The sequence below is a fragment of the Juglans microcarpa x Juglans regia genome, chromosome 2D (genome assembly GCF_004785595.1).
Source record: "Juglans microcarpa x Juglans regia isolate MS1-56 chromosome 2D, Jm3101_v1.0, whole genome shotgun sequence".
NCBI lineage: Eukaryota > Viridiplantae > Streptophyta > Magnoliopsida > Fagales > Juglandaceae > Juglans > Juglans microcarpa x Juglans regia.
Window position 1 is genome coordinate 5,701,789 of NC_054596.1, and position 18,175 is coordinate 5,719,963.

Genomic DNA, 18,175 nt, shown 5'->3' on the forward strand with positions numbered 1-18,175 from the left:
ACGATAATAGTATCCGTTCAAACAGAAATAAAGTCTGTTCAAATGAAAATAGTTGAACGGGAATAGTTTTACTTCGAACGGTTAAATTTCAGTAAAATGTTGCCAGGATTTGGAACGTGCTAATTTTTTAAATTTTACTGTTCAAACGGTTTATTATATCCGTTCAAACTGTGTTAATTCCGTTCGAATGGTACCAAACTCATCAAATAGTAATAATATGTTCAAACTAGAACATGTCCGTTCAAACGAGAATAGTTTCCATTTGAACAGTAATAGTGTCCGTTTGAACAGGAATAGTGTTAGTTCGAATGGTTAAATTTTAATGAAATTTGGCCGAGATTTGGAATGTGCTAATTTTTTTTAATTTTAACATTCGAATAGTCAACAATGTCCTAAAAAATATAAAGCATCCCAGACTTCTGAAGCGTGAGATATTTTACAACTCCGAGAGAGAGAGAGAGAAGCATTCCAAAAATGGGAAAATTTTGGGGGATATTCTTTTGAAGTTGGGAATGGGAAGAGTTATTTTTTCTTTCAAACAAATGTGATTTTTTTTTTGTTTTTTTTTGTTTTTTTTTTTTTTTTGTTGCAGTTTGAATGTGCATTTATTCTATACTCTACTAATGTTTCTATTTTTTGTTCTTGTAAGGGATGCTTGGTGCTCAAAAATCACTTTTTTTGTTTGTATTTGAGGTATATTTACATAGATTTTATTCTTGTTTTCAATTTTTTTGAAATATATAAAAACTTGTTGTTTGCTATAAATGTTGTTTTTATTTTTTTGGTACCTTAAGCTTTTCTTTATTATTATAATTAATATTATTTATTACAAATTATAATGGTTGTTTGGTATAGACTTGATGTTTATATTTTGTAGGTTTTATTTTTAGAAATATTTTGTAGGCTAATATTGTTATGTAGTTTGGAAATTGTAACACCCTGTATTTTAGTGAATTTTTTACTGAAGGAATTATTTTTATGGATTCAAAATTTTATTCTCTTATTTTAAAATTATTGGATTTTTAATTGGGTTATTTTTATGATTTTTAGTTTACGAAAATAATTTTCGAAGTGCTTTCTTTAAATTAATTATTGTTATGTGTTTAAATTTCTTCTCGAATTAAATTAACTTATTATTGGGTTTAATTATTTATTTCCATATTAATCACTGTGTTTGAAATATTTTATTTCACTAGCTGTTTTAAAATCGTTTCCGTTGGATCATTTTCGTGACCCAAGTTATGAGGATTGGACCTCATTTCTTTTCCCTCTATTTTTCTTTTCCTTTTCTTTTTCTTTTCTTCTTTTCTTTTCTTTCTTTTCTTTTTCTCCTCCCTGGTTTCCCTTCCCGTGCGCGACTCTCTCTCTCTCTCTCTCTCTCTCTCTCTCTCTCTCACCGTGCATTCGTCTCTCCCCTAGCCCGCCGCCATGCGCCGGCAGTGGTCGACACCGCCCGGCTCCTCCGCTCCCCCTGCCGCCGGCGATCACCCCCTCCATTTCCAGCTCCTCCATTGCTGTCGTTAACCACCACGAACCCATTGAAGCCGCGGTGCTCCTCGGCATCTGCGTGCTCCTGGCATCGGCCTGTGGGCACCCCATTCGGCCCGTCTTGAAACACGGACCAAGGAGTCTGAAATGTGTGCGAGTCAACGGGCTAGTAAACCCGTAAGGCGCAAGGAAGCTGATTGGTGGGATCCCCGCGCGCGCGCAGCGCCCCAGCGCCTGCGCGCGCACGTTTCGCCCACGCCCAGCGCGCGCGCATACGCCTCAGCACGTCCAGCGCGCGCGGCGCCGCCGTCGCACCACCATTGACCACCATCTTCTCACCACATCATCCTCGACCTCTTGGCAACCCATTGGACCCAACCCCAGCTCCAATCCGCCACCGGTGAAGCTCCACCATCTACATTTTCGATTTGAGTATTTTGGTCTTCTACCGCCCATTGCGCAGCCACCCACGGCCAACCTTCACTACCACTAGCTTCACCGACCTCCTTAGGCCCTACCCTATCATTTTTTGGTCTTCGCTTGTCCCTGTTTGAAAGTGGGTATTTGTGACCCACGGCCACAGTGTATTTTGCACTGTTACGTTGCTCAGACGTCATTTCTTGCAGCTTTGTGATCCATCGAAAATTGCTATATAGCGCTGTAAGTATTTCTTCAAAGAATTCTTGTGAATTTAATGTATTTTTGCACTAACACATTTTATTGTATTTGAACTGTTGATTGGTTTTGCCGGACTGAGTCCGAGGAGTATGGGGGTCGGATGGATTGGTAATTGGAGTTGTTTAGTTGGATTTGATTGGATTGGTAATTGTTGGTTTGGATATTGTGTTGGTTCATGTACATTGCATTTGGCACGCATGATCATGTTTGTAAAGGAAAACTGGATTTTCGTGTATTGCATTCATGTTTATGTGTTTATGAAAACTGAGTTTTCATGTGAGTATGGAATTTGGGTGCGTGTGTATCACGACCCCAAGCCGAGATGGGGCATTATCTCGGTGGAGCTCCTCTGGTTACTTGGGAGCGGAATATACTGAGTAACGTCCCTTGGATTGTCGTCGGGCGACAATGGGATCGGACGAGAGATTCGTGCCGACTCCATGGTCCTTCTGCTGGCGGGGACTAGAGGATGTCTGGCCACGTACGTGCTGGGCGCGGAATTGGGCATCGCTCATTGCGTAGTGTGGATGCTTGGCTATGTATGCGCCGAGCGCGGAACTGAGCACTGCTACGAAGCCAGGACGTGCGGATGGTCCATAGGGGAGGCCATGGTGCATAGGGTAATAACGGATTAATTGGCTATTTTCTGGAAAAATAGTGTGCGTTGGATTTTGTGTAAATCATTTTCTGGAAAAATGTTTTACGGATTATTTTTGGGCCAAATGGGATTTTGGCATGTGTTGGAAAATTATCATTTTTGGGGAAAATGATGTTTTGAGGAAAAATGCATATTTCATCATATGCATGCATGTTAGTTGCATTAAATGCATTTTATTCTTGAGGATTATTTGGGTTATACTTACCTGCGATACCATTTTATGGTAACGCAGATTTTGATGCAGATGGAGAGGATGAGGGCGAGCCTGAGGAGACGGCTCTGCCTGAGGAGTGATCTGGGATCACTCGTTTGTTTATTTGAAAACTATTGTATTATATTTTTATGGATGACTGTATAACTGCTATTTAAATTTTTACTGATGTTTGATTGTAAATAAATTCTGGTACTTAGTTGACTATCCGCTGCGTTATTTTATTTGTACACTGTTGCATGTACACACACTGGCACTTCGTTGGGATGTGTGACTGTGTTGTCACCATCCTGGCGTCTCGATCCCTGTGTATTTATATAAGGGGGATTGAGGGCGCCACAGAAATAGTATGTGATTCTAGCAAAATATATAAGATCGATACTGTTTAGATATAATAAAGTTTGAATGATATATGTTGGGAATGAAACATATAATCTCTAATTAAAAAAGATTGCAACTAATTGGGCTGAAATATATGTGCTAAGAGGTTCAAGTGTAAGGAGTTATAGACCCACAATAATAAATGTTGTTGGGTCTTATAGGAAGTATACCTTCAGTCAATTTTGCTATGGAATAATTTTTTTTCAATGATGTATAAACTAGAATTAAGTGTTATCATTAGAGCTTGAATTGTTAGTTCAAAGAGAAAGATGATGTTGATTGAATTCTATGTTCATTAGCATACATCATGTATTAGCTATTTGTAGAGGACTAATTTTCCTGTATGCCTATAAGGCTATATATCCTAGTTGTAGACGCATTTGAGGTCATGATCCCTTTGTATGAATTTGGTCCTTGTTGGTTGGAATAATTGAAGTGACTTTATGCAAAAGTGGGAGTGGTTTTTAGACAAACGTTGTGTGGGTCTTCGTGCTTTCCTAGATGGAAGCAAAATGTTCTTTATGAATTGTTAAGTGTGATATAAGTTGTTCTTTTAATTATTTACTAATTGCCTCGTGTTTATGAAAATTTTTAAGAATTATTCTTGACTATAAAGGAAGATAAAAAGTTCAAGACATGAATATCCTTGAGTTGAACAGATCTGGAAAGAACAGAAGTACTAAAGTTTCAAACTTGGTCCGTTTCATCATGTTGTATTTTTCACATGTTCAAGGATATGTGATGGGTTGTGTAAATATTGTCAATTAATTTGTTATGGTAATTAAGAATTTGAGGGGATTTTATAATGAAGAATTTTTTTTCAACTTTTATATTAATTTTCTTGATTTTGTATGACTATAATTTTTTGCTAGGTGAAGGTAAAAAATGGTTATATTTTTTTTTTTAATTTTACATTAAAGTATTTGTTGGGAGATCAATTCGCTATAATTAACACTTTTTGCCACAAACCTCATTTCCTATGAGATAATTTCGCAGGAAAAGTAATTTGGCAGCCAATTTTGTTGCCACAAATTGTTATTTGTGACATTTTCAAAATAAAAATTTGTTCTATTAAGACTATTAGAGACGATTTTTTTTTTGTTCCAAATAAAATCCATTCGAACGGTATTTTTTTGAGACAAAAAATCTATTCTCTAAAAAAAATCCATTTGAACACTTTCGAATGGAAATGACAAATTTTGTCTCGATAAATATTTTTTAAGATAAAATTTGAATTTTGTCCCAAAAATCCTTTTGAGACAAACTTTTGTAGACAAATTAGAGATAAAAAAAATTTTGTCTAAAAAAATTTTAGAGATGAAATCGAAACCTTCATAGACGAAAATTTTCAACCCTAAAAAGTAAATTTGTAGTGATATATCTTCTTTTACAACACATCTAAATAAAACTAGATAAAAGAGGTTCGATATCTGCATTAATGACCACTCAAATACTCTGGCCAGCTAGCATGGCATGCAGCATGCAGCATGCATGGAGCGATCAGCCTCTTTTTACATAGAGTTATCTGTACAGAGCATATTAGATTATTAATTAAGATCTGTTTCATATACTCACGATAGATCATGAGAATGATCAACTAGAACATTAATGTTCAAAACAAAAGATATGTCTGAACTAATTTTCAGGATAATCCTCATTTTGTTTAAGCTATATTAATATATCGATCATGCATGCATGCATAACACAATATGACTACTTGGTTGCAAGGAGCCATACGAAATGGAATCATTTGAATACGGCACACTAGTTAAAAAAAAAAAAAAAAAAAAACATGCCGAAAGAATTCCAATCAATATGATTACGATTTTTAAGTCAAGTGAGAATTTCGAGTGCTTCATCCGAATCATGGGTCCATCATTCTGTCGGAGTAATATTTTGGCAATCTTTTCTTATCAAATAGGAAGCTTCGGAGGTAATTACACAACTTACTTACTGTTGGGTTGTCCCACATTCGTTGTGAAACGGATTGGTGGTTAATTCATAAGTGTGTGGAAAAATCTCACTTCTTGAGCTAACTTTTGAGATTGAGAAAGATCCAAGACCACCTAACACTGTATCAGAACTCAGGTTTACCAATAGTATCAAGTCCAACAATCCACAAGAGAAATGGATTGTTGCTGCTCCGACCCAAGACCCGATGTGTGAGGGGGCCGGGGAGATTGTTGGGAACATTGTTAGTTGTCACACATCGATTGTGGAATAGAGTATTGGTGATCACTTTATAAATGTGAGTAAAAGTTTTACTTCTTGGGTTAGCTTTAGATCAGATTGAGAGGAGCCTAAGATCACCCAACACTTACGAGCTGGGCAACGTTAGTTTTCATTTTTCTAATTTCCATCCATGCTAAATTGATCGGTACTTCAGCCTTTCTGCAATCAGAAAGCATGCGCGCAGTCGTCACAATTATGCATGAGATTAGAGTGACCCGCCGATCGAGCGGCGCCGTATGGCAACAGTACGTGAAAGCTCCATTAATTGATCATTAGGAAGAGGTTGCAACTCTGAATATATAGATTATAATACGAGGATTTTACAAAAGGGACGTACGTACAACATCAGTCTTATATAATGTCGAAAGAAAAATATAAATGGTTGATTAAGAACTTAAGCTCAGATCGATACCAAGAAAAGGAATAGATCAGCTATATGTAATATCGAATCAATTAAACATAAAACTATACAATAAGGTCTGAATTATATGGTGTGCAAAACTGTAGTAGTACTACTAATACATATCAAAGCAACTTGACACTAATGAACTATCAAACAAGTCGTGTTGTGTTAAATTATTCAGGTAATTAAGTTCTTGGAAAATAATTTACACATAATATTTTTTACAATATTTTACACAACTATATTTTAAATGAGGGGTATTTTTATAAAACATCTTATAAAAATAACACCATTTTATAAAAATACTCTTATTTTATAACATTGTTGTATGATGTATTGTGTGTATATCATTACTTTAAGTTATTTGCCAGCCAATCTGAATCTGACATGATTAACCAACGGAATAATTACTATGACCCGAACATTGACCCGCATGTTTTATGGGTTCACATGACGCAACTCATTTGATCATGCCAAAATAAAATAGTAGAATATACATCTAATGTGAACCAACCATTATAATTTTTTTTTGAAGTGTGGCTTGATGAGAGGTAGTACTACTCTTAGTACGTGTGAGTTTGCAAAATTTTTGTTTTTTGTATACTGTTGTTTTTTAATTTGATATAAAACTAAAACGGGCCAAATCATGATTTGTATCGAGTCAATTAAATATGCTAACTTAACATGTCTTTATAATTTAAGCAGTTAAACTAATCAATTAGTCAGGTGGATCAAGTACTCATGACTAGCTAACCTAGCTATGAGTCAACATGAAAATGACCCGATTATATATAATCATGATCAGATTCATATAAATTCAATTAATTGACACGAAACGTGTTTAATTATATCTAATCTCCATTAATTATTCAATTATTTCGTGTCAAATCCATACAAAGTTCATAGGTTATGTCAATAAACATTTTTGGTCCCGATACATATAATCTATTAACACAAAATGCACCGCCCGTTTCATTTCATTCTATGGTTAATTAAGATGTTAGTAGAAAAAAAAGGAACTCTTCGATCTCATGGGTCAAGTGGGCCTAGCTAGCTAGCTAGCTTTGTTTGTTTGATTTATTTATTTAGTTGCTTTCATTAGTTCATATGTGTGAACCATTGTAAAGTGATGGGGGCATGATCATTTCTTTCAGTGACAGCTGGTCGATCGAAATGATGGCAACCTTTTTCCGAAATCATGGTAGTTTAGACCTTGAAATGGGATATGCATCAAGCTAAACCCATACATCTTTTATTACTTTCATTCAAAACATGAGCGGAGAGAGATTAATTAGTGTGATATTCTTGGAGTAATTTACCTATATATATATATATATATTATATTGATCACACATGACTACTCCTGGGAAAGGGTCGGTATTATAAGAAAATTATTTATTTGTAATCAATTAATTCTAATAAAATGATTATTTATAATTAAAATGAGTCTATTTTAATTATAAATAATTTTTTTATTATAATTAAATGATTACAAAAATCTATTTTTTATTTATAGTGCGGAGACTTTACAAAGGAGTTGTTGTTCATGAAAGGCTTTTGCACAGTACTTGAAAGTGGTGGGGGAGAAGATACAGGTGTTCCTCGTGCTTTGGGGGCCCCTATGTCCGCCTAAAGAAGTGAAGGTAGTGCTTGTTGGTGGAAGTTGTCAAAATGAACGAAGCCATTGGTCATTTTCATGACCCCATCACCTTAAGAAATGTTGGCAGCTGGGCTTATTCCGGAGATATTGACCCCTCAACCAATCAATTTAGGGTTCTGCATTTTTATTTTTATTTTATCAGATTTGAATATATATATATATATATATAATATATATATATATATGTATGTATATATCACTTAACTAGCAATATCTCATGCGGCAAAGCTTCAAAGCAAATCTAGCTTATCAAGACGATCACCTTGATCATTTGTCTTCTTAAAGTATAGCTTCTTTTCTTTATATAAATCAGCTATATATATATACATACATACATATATATAATGATCAGATTGATTCATATGCACAAACTGCATGTACGTGCATCTACCTATATTAATATAAAGTGTTGATCATGAAAAGATATGAATTATTCAATTCCTTTTGGCAACTTAGAAAGTTGAATTAATGGCAAAAGCTAGCTAGCTAGCTATGATCTGCTTTAATTCTCCATAATGGGATTTAAATATGTCCAATAGAAAACGCAACTTGAATCACATTTCCAACAAATTAAACCATTAATATTATTCGATGGACCGAGTGGTACATGTTAATTTTATGCCCATCCTATTAATTTGAGGTAGATATATAATAAATTTTACCGTAGGTGCAAACTTAAAAGTGACATGCATGATAACTTAACAAATCCCTTTAATCTTGAATAACGAGGTCTCGATACATCTAATTGAGAAATAAAAATACTAGTTACCGATAGTTGGGTCCTGATAATTTTTTTTTTTTTTTAACTTAGTGATTAAAAAAATATATTTTAGTGATGTTGTGAATTTTTTAAAAATAAAATGTTTAAGAATATAAAAAAAAAAAAATGAATCTTATGGCGACAGAGCACTGCTCATTGAGAAATATGCTTTTTCTTTTTTAAATAGCCTAAACACAACTATATATTACCTCTCGGCCCGTTACACACAAAAGGAAATTAAGAAAAAAACACTGCGATTAACAGATTATTTTCCTAAAAAACCAAGCATTGGAATCAGACTTATCCTTATGAGGCATAACCAAACATAGGCCACACATACTGTATTAATTTTAAAAAGTTTGATATAAAATGTACCCCATGTTTCAACTTAACTAGGTAGTTGAATTAATGGGGAAGCTAATCGTATAGCTAGCATTAATTTTTAAAAATGGGATTTAGATATGTCCAAAATATTTTAGGCAACAACAATCAAATCCACCCCATTTTCAACTTAGATATATTTATATATATATATAGTCCAATTAATTATGAGTGACACTTTCAAAAAACTCAACTACTGATAAAATCCTTATAGATAATTCGTGATCAAGAAATAGGACACAGCTATTTGCGGTTTGCGGCTAATCAATTTTAAGCTGATCATCAGTAATTTTAGTAACAGCAATATATAGATTACAAAGGCATTAAATTCAACAAGTCGTTGGCTATATGATAGACCCTCCTTTTTAGCCCTCGTTTTACAAAGTTTCATATTTTTTACTAAAACATATGATCAACGCTACAAAAGATCTCCTTTACTTCATAATATAATAATATATATAATAGATTAATGCTACTTACTAATTAATTAAAGCCCTAAGATAAACTAGAAAAATACTATATCTTATATTGAGTTTTATCGTCTTAATCAAACCAATCTATGCAGTTTTTAATTTTTAATGACTTTCTTAAAAAAAACATTTAAAATGTATCAGATCAATCAATCGTGATTATATAAAAAAAAAAATACTAATATATCGTATGAGTTTGCTTCCTCATTTTGAATGTTCATGTATTTAATTTTTTTTACTTAATGATTTTGGAAATAACTTTTAATGTATTGATATATTTTTTTATTTTTTAAAAATATTTAAATATGTTAAAAAATATAAAAAATCATATTTGTGCTAGACGGCACAGCGTTATTGCTGGCAGCAGCCTAGCATCACACTAGTATAAAAATGACAAAATTCATTCAACAATCTTGTAGAGATTGCCTTAATTTCAAGTAATTAATGGGTGCGTTCTAGTGACTTTCAAGTGCATGGTATTTTGTTTGGGGAGTAATAAGATGCTTTGTAGTATATATATATTTGATCGATTACGTACCCACCTGGTTTAGTCCGGAATTAATGCCATTTGGAGAGCAAAAAGCATTTCTGAACTAAATGAAAAAAATTAAAAAATAGACTCCAACAACAACCCCACATTCCACATGGTACCGAGCGCTGGCGGCAATGTGCGGCCCCACATCGACGCAGCCCCGCAGGCTCACATGCCTACCCTAGCTACCTATTATATTCACCCATCATTGGGCAAATCGTAATCCGGACTTTCTTCCCCTCTCTCTCCCTCTCTCATTGCCATGTAGCGCATTCTTTATAAGGAATGTGATAACCCTTTAACTTTATTTTTCTCAGGCATCTTCTCTTTTGTTCTACACAAGACTATAAATTGGATCAAAATGATTTAAATGCCTTTTTGAAGTTAATAAGAGTAGAACTCAGCTGCACCTCATGCACACAGTTACCATTCATGTGCTTGTTATAATATATCAAATTGCTCAATCAAGCGAGGGAAATAAAGTTACTGGAGTTAGATATAAGGTAAACCCAAGATTGTTTATGTAAGCCAGCTAATTAATTACTCAAAAGAATTTACTCTTTGATGTAAAGCCAGGTAAAGATAATCATTATATTTTGGACATGATTGGGTTCCATGTACAATGAATTTAGATTAATGGTTCACTTCTTAAACAACCATGTTTGTTCACAAGTATACAAGTTTCAGACATAAACCATGATGTTTCTGATTTCTCTTTGGAATACTTTCATAAACCAAGTCGAAAAACTTGCAGGCCATTCATTGTATGTACGTGTGATGAAACATAGAAAAAGCTGTGAGAATGCTCGCCATTATTTATTAAAATTAATTACAGATCACGCGCATTCTCTTCATCCCTCAAGAAAAAAGGGGAAAAACTCTAAAGACATGACGTTGAGTTCCAACCAAGTTTAAAAAAAAAAAAAAAATTGAAATGAAATTCATCGGAAATATTGAAAATAAATTAAAGGGAGGGGGGACTGAGAGTGGCTTAAAAAAAAAAAAAAAAAAGTGGGATTAACCTCTCTACCTCGCTTGCTCACGATTCAACTCGGCTAAGAACCTTCCACCGCTATTTGGTCACCTCACCAAACCCCACTGGGTTGAGTTCACTCATGAAGAATCGGTGGTGATGAGCTGCCAAGCCGACGTGGCTATGAGCGGCCGAGTGTGCCAGCCAAGCATGAGACAACCATTGTTCTCATCCACCTTATACCCATCCCCACCCGCAAACAAGGCCAACAGCATGCTGGCCTGCCTGAATGCGTTCGACCCGAGGTGCACCGGTTCGAACCCGGCCGATCCCATCCTAGTACGCCATTGAGTCAACGTCTCGTGCCGCTCTACTCGGTCGGTTCCTTCAGAAGCCACGATGTTGCATATCTGCCTCCCTAGGTACGCCTCGGACATTATCAGGTCCTGAGTCGGAGGGACCAACGTGGACCCCTCCAACGAATCGAATAGACTGGAGTAGTAATGTAAGGCCTCCGTGAACCGGTCCATGAAAACCGGTCCGTTGTGGTTCGCTTCTTGCTCCACCACTGCGACGATCTTGGGCTTCATGGCCTTGATGGAGAACAACACCTTGTCGATCGCTCCAGGTCTAGCCAACAGGGGGTGAAGCTCGAACACGGAATTCACAGCCACGGCCTCTTCTTCGGGGGGCCGGATATCGAGCATGGACGGATCGATATCGGCCAAGCTATTGGTGACGAATCCCCGGAACTGGAATTCGACACCGATAGTTTCGGCCAATTCAGCCAGCTTCCATCCGACTTGCTGCAAAGCATCCTTGTTGTCCGGCTGGGGTGGACCAATTCCAGTTAACCGAAAAGCCGGTGGCCCGCCAGGCCTTAATGCGAGCGCTTGAATTAGTGCCGGCCATTGCATCCCCTGCTTTAAGCCAAAATCAATAACATGCACTCTGCTGGCAGTGGCAAATGCTTCTAGTATCGCTTGGTTTGCAGTAAAATGCGCAAACTTGAGGTAGGGGCAGGTCTCGTAGAAGTGCATCTGTAAGATATCGGAGTAGGACGCATCGAGGCAATCTTGTGGGTAAATTCTGTAAATTCGGCGAGCCAATGCTTTGGCAAAGTACGTGGCCACTTTTTTCATGGCACCGGCTTGCGAGGCCGCAAGCAAATGGACTTGTTTAACGAGAGCATCCGCAATCTTCAAATTTTCTTGTTGGACTGCTTCGGCGCAAGCCATGAGAGTGTGGACGAGTCGGACACCAGTCTCCTGCGAGTCGGCTAGAACTATTGGCCTAGACGGCTCCGACACTGTACCAGCCGCAGCACCGCCCGCTGGTTGCGGAGAAGATGGCAGTAGCGGAGGTGCAGAATTAGACCCACTCGAGGTTTTCAATCGCTTTCGGTTGCTTTCCCTGTCTTGGGTCTGGGGGTAGGCAGCAGAACCAGGAATAGCTCTGAGATCATACTCGGAGTCATCGTTGTAAATCCGAGAGGACTGGGCCGTGTCAATCTGCCGCTGTTGCTGGGAATTCAAAAAACCTAGTGTGGGGACGGACGAGAATTCAGCAGGAGCAAGAAGAGGATCGTCGATTTGCTGGCCCTCAAGCATAGGGTCAAGAATGGTATTGGGTGGATTATTGAGCTCGGAAAGCATGCTCTGGACCCATCCATAAAGATCGGAGGGATTGTAATGGACTGTGTCGCAAAATAGATTTGGGACCGCATCCATGACCATCCCGAGCTGCTCCAGCTTATCGGCTACATCTTCCATCTCGGAGGACTTGACCTTGTACCCCAAAACCGCCAGTAGTTCATCATCCACCCCTGTTCCTGCGTCCTGCTCTTCCTCCCACATCTTGGCCTTACCACTGGACATTGATGAACTATCGCTTTTGCCTACGTTGCCCTGCAGGCCACCATAGTCACCTCCACCGGAGGTATCTTGGTGGTTCCTCTTGTTCATCTTTCTCTGATTCTCACAAGAAGAAGAAGAAGAAGCAGCAGCCTAGAGCGACTTAGAAGTCGTTCATTTCATGGGGGAACAATTGGGTTTTCGATAGATTCGGTGTATTTTTCTTTTAAACTATGGGAAAGGAAAAGGAAGAGGCCGAGAAGGGTGGGAGGTTCAATGAAGGAACAAGCACTGAGGAGAGAGCTGGAACTGGAAGAGATAAGGAACAACGGAGGCCATAATAATGAGTGTTTTTTGTTTAGTTTTTTTTTTTTTCGTTGGGTAAAAACTGAAACTGTAGCGTTGGGCCATTCTAAAAGGAATAAATAAATACATAAATAAATAAATAATAGCGTCCGGCAAAATAATTATTAAGCAATTGAAATAAAGGGACAGAGACGTGGGAGCACCGCAATGCTAAAATAGATGCCGCATGAGATGGAAGTGTAGAGAGAGAAGGGTGTGTACTCCTCGCGTCGGTAGACCACGCACGCACGCACGCACGCAGTCTTTATATCTATTGAGAGTTTTGGGGACCGAGAATGAACTATGGGGTCCATCTATCAAATGTATATTTGTTCCAGTCTCGCTGCATCCTTTTCCTATCCCCCTCCCTCCTTTTCAACCCTCTTGCTTTCTTTACCCCGCGCGTCCTCCAACGCGCTTTTACTTTCTTTTCAGATTTTATTAGGTTTTTTCAGAATTTTTTTGTTACAATCAGATAATTTTGTATCTATTTATTTCCATAAAATTTAAGACAAAAATACATCTCAACATTTTTAAAATAATTTTTAAAAGCAGAAGTTCTTCTTCCCAAATATTTACATCTCAAACTACAAAGAAACCTTAGTGCTCGGCGACAAATTGATAAAAGGGTGGTGGGTAAATTTCATTGGTTAGTATCCTCTTTTGCTATCTTAAGCCAACAAGCGTAAAATTCATCGAATCATTAGCTAAATAAATACTAAAAATAATATTTCATGTTTCTATACCCATTAATTAAACAAATTGGAGGACATAAAATTTTTAGAAAACTATTAATTCATTATTCTTAATTTATTTTTAAGTAACATATAAAATTAAAAAAAAATAGTAATTTTACGTACAATCGTAAAATATGTAAATACAACTTAATTCCTTTAAAAAAGAATGAAATCTATTTTTAAAAATTTAATTTTTTTATATAAATTTTATATTTTATTCATTATTATAAAAATAATTACGGGAGAATTACAAATATCTTTTCTTGTAAAAAAAAAATTACCGAAATTTAAGAGTGCTCCAGATTTTGTAGCTTTACGTGAGAAGGTGCGGTGTCAAATTGACCAACGAAAAAGAAAACGAAAAACCAGTCTAAACAGACATCAGAGCAAAAAAGGTCAAACCTTGCCATCATCAAAGTGTTCCTCACTCTCCTTTATGTCGAGTAGAACTGTAGAGGTATTCCGCCTCGTACACGATCCTCATCACATGAGGCAGAGAGAGATAAAGGGTGGGATGGGGTTCAACTTTTTTAAGTCCAAACGCGTACGCACAAGCGACTGACTCTCTCTACCCAATAAGGAACCGCTTAGTATCCTTTACGACACCACGTGGCATGATTATGTCATACACGCGCTCGGTGAGCGAAATCGTATTGTACGTACTGATTCGTAGTAGTGTATGATGTTTTCCCGTGGGACCCCACAATGAGGGAGAGTGGGGATTCAGACGTCAACATCGTTTTTAGGACCATCACACCCCTCCCCCCCTAATGGGGCCCACTCCAAAAATAAAAATAAATAAATAGTAATAATAACTATTATTATTGCTATTATTATACGGAAAAAAGGAGTGGCAGCGACGTAAACGTTAACGGCGTTGAAGGAGAGGGTCTGCAGACTCTGTAGTCTGTACCCCCCTCTCTCTCTCAAAAATGAAAAATTTTATTTACTATTTTCATACACCACATATCATATTTATTTTTTATTTTCTTCTCTTATAAAATATGTGATATATGAATATTAAATAAAATAATTTAATAAATTCAAAAAGAATAAAATTTAAAAATTTAAGAAAATAACAATAATATATAATATGTAAAAATAATGAGTAACAAATCACCTCAAACATTGAGGCTGAGGCGAAGGCGAAGGCGCACTGACACCTCGTCCCTCGTATTGGTCCATAGCCATGTGATTCTGCCACGTTTCCCAGATTCGCATGCTTCTGTGGTCCCTCTCACAGCCTTAATACGAAAAGCGAATTGTAATCCACCGGACGAAATAGTACAAAAAAAAATTAATTTTCTTTTTTCGAGATCAAGTTCGAAATTATTTACGAATTTTGTTTCAATAATGTATTAGTTTATAAATTTGTATTAGGAAAAATTAACAATGTTGGTTTCTTATAATTTGATAGTACAATGTGAAAGTGTAAAATTGTAATAATATAAGGTTCAAAGTGTAGTTATTCTAAAAATTAAACAAACAAATATTGTAATTTAATAAATAATACAAACCTTTTTATTAAAAAAGTAATAGATCACTTCATGACTTTATTTTACAGATTTTGACAGGTTAATTTTATATTTATATAAATAAATACATTTGTAGGTGGCGGTGATAGAGTTATTGTCTTATTATTATCTATTTATTATTCATAGTTCATTTAAGATTTTTTATTTTTTTATCATTTTATTTTAAATATTTTTTTAACATCCTTAACTATTAAGAAAAAAATTAAAAAAATATATAATTTTACTAACAGTCACTTCTTTAAAGATTAAATAAAATAAAAAAATCAAATATAAAATGAGTAATAAGAGGATATTAACCTTATCATTTTCTTTCGTTTATATCTACTCATAAGAATTTAAAGCACCTATATTGCTTTATGTGTATCATTTTTCGTAAAAACATTTCTATTTAGTAACTCCACACCACATACTTAATTAAAAAAAAAATCTCAGCAGTAAGTGTGTAACGTGTATAGTGTAAGACTGCTAAATAAAATAACTCTTCTCGTTATCTTTTTGAATACTTAAACAAGTTCTTGTTACAAAATTGAAATAATATCATCAAATAATAAATAATAGTTTGCAAAAATTTATACAATGAGTTGAGTTGGCTTTATACAAACCTGACTTAAATAAGTACTTTAAATTGATGTTCTGACTTAATTTGCTTATCAAACTTAATTTCAAGTCAGGATATACAAACTGAGTTCATATTCCTTTCATTAGTTTATTAATTTTATTGTTAAATAATAAACGGATTTTATTGCAAACAATCCAATCTAATATACTCTGTATTATTTTATTTTATCACTAACAGTACTAGTCATCTAAATTATGAGAGAAAAAGTTTTATATGGCATATATAGAAGTTGTGAAATTCTATGTATAACTGTGAAATGCGTAAACGCCGCGTAATCATTTTAAAAAAGAGTGGAATCTATTATTAAAAAATTAATTTTTTTTATATGAGTTTCATGTTTTATTTATTTTTTTCAAAATAATTACGTAGTACATACATAATTTACAATTATAAATATATTTTTCTCGAAAAGTTAGGTATGCTTGGGTAAGTATTGAATTTTCAAAAGTTATGATAACAATTTATTATCAAACATAAATTAAGGATAAAACAACAACAGCCAACTGCATGCAGCTTTAAGTGTGACGGCTAGCAACATTAATATAGATAAAAAAATTCTACATTAAACCCTTATACATCCATTTAATCAACGTAATATTAATGATGTGCTGTATATTAACGTGACACAAATTCATTGGTTAGTAATAAATTAAAAGGGTCTCTCAAACTGGTATTTGGCAGCAATATCTGAAACCCACAAGTGCCTGCTAGTCCTGTTTTTATGCCTGGACCTACTGCAATCAGTCCGTCCACCTTACATCTAATTTTTTTCATTCCAGAAGATCAACGAACGTCTGCACAATGTTCTGCTAGAAACTATACTATTCTGTCTCTTATGATCATAGTAATTATTATTAATTGATGAAACGAAATAATAACGTGATAATAAATTAAGTAAATTTAATAGTATATATTCCAACAGGAAAACAATATAGCTGCTGGTGTGCCATGATCTGAGTCGAATGCCTGTAAAAATTGGTGGTGTTTTGTATTTGATTTGGGCGGGACATGTCTCGGCCGGGGGTGGGGGGTCAAAAGCAGTGACCAGTGACCACTCATCCCAAACCGTACGCACAGGTTGCTATTTTATAGGGCGTCCAGCTGGGCCGAATAATCAAGAGCGTACGTACTTGTACCTAATTTTAGGACGTTGTTTTGATCGGCTTTGCATTTTTTACTCTTTTATATAGTCAAAGTATTTCAATTCATTTTAATTTATTATTATAATTATTTATATATAATAAATAATTAAATTTTTTAAATTTTAAAACCATAATAATATTAAAAAAATAATTTTTTATTCAATTTTTAACTTTTATTTTAATTCATCTCCTCTCAACTCATTATTCAAACCTTCCTATAATTAATTAAAAATAAAACAATAATATGATCAACAAAGTTTCTCATACAAATTTTAATTAATCTTTTGTTTGACAAGGCAATCATTTAAAGAAAATGGAAAATCTAAATACAAATAAAGCTCTAAACAGAAAAGATACATTTGCATGCAATACATGTATTGAGTTGGGCATCTTAATCACCACAGATTAGTATTTAACACATATTCAAACGGGTGGCAAAAACTTAATTGACCATTGGATCTAAAAAATAAAATAAAATAAAAAACCTTGACCATTTCAAATATCAATGGCCGGTTAAGGTGTCCCGAACAGCTAACAACCTTGTTTCGATTCCATATACGAATAATTTTATTTGAAATCATTTACACCACATACTATTTATGTGATATGCATAATTTAATTCGGATTGAATGTTATAAATCAAATATTGTCATATGGATGATTTTTTTTTATTTTTTATTTTTGCAGCGAAAAAATATAATGCAGTAAAAAATTAAGTACCAAAAAATTTAAAAACCGATACAACAAAGTCTTCCAAAAGGTTAATACAGTCATCCGGCTGAAATAAATGAAATCATAAATACAAAGGTCCAACAACAAATAACGGGTGAAGTCCCAAGCCATCACTTCTCAGGTGTGGCTAGTCCCTCTACTCATACCACTTCTCTACAACAAAGCCTTTGGCGTGATCAATATAGGGCTAAATCATGTATAACCTGGTAGTGAGGTTGAATGGGACGGCAACTGGTCGACTCAAATCTAGGGCTTTTGCTCTACTATATGGCAAATAGGAATGTCAAGCATTTACTCCCGAGGCTTGTGAATCTTCGACTACTATATGGTTCTGTGGCCATATTGTCATATGGATGATATATAGTGTAAAGATTCTTCAAATAGT

General features: G+C 35.1%; 1 protein-coding gene across 1 annotated transcript; it reads right to left on the reverse strand.

Annotated features, from left to right (window-relative positions):
- Window positions 1–10,649: 10,649 nt before the first annotated feature.
- On the reverse strand, window positions 10,650–13,160 carry LOC121248842 (DELLA protein GAI-like). Its single transcript, XM_041147434.1, has one exon. It carries the CDS (start codon window positions 12,789–12,791, stop codon window positions 10,968–10,970), a length of 1,824 nt encoding a protein of 607 aa, XP_041003368.1. The 5' UTR covers window positions 12,792–13,160; the 3' UTR covers window positions 10,650–10,967.
- Between the last annotated feature and the right edge of the window lie 5,015 nt (window positions 13,161–18,175).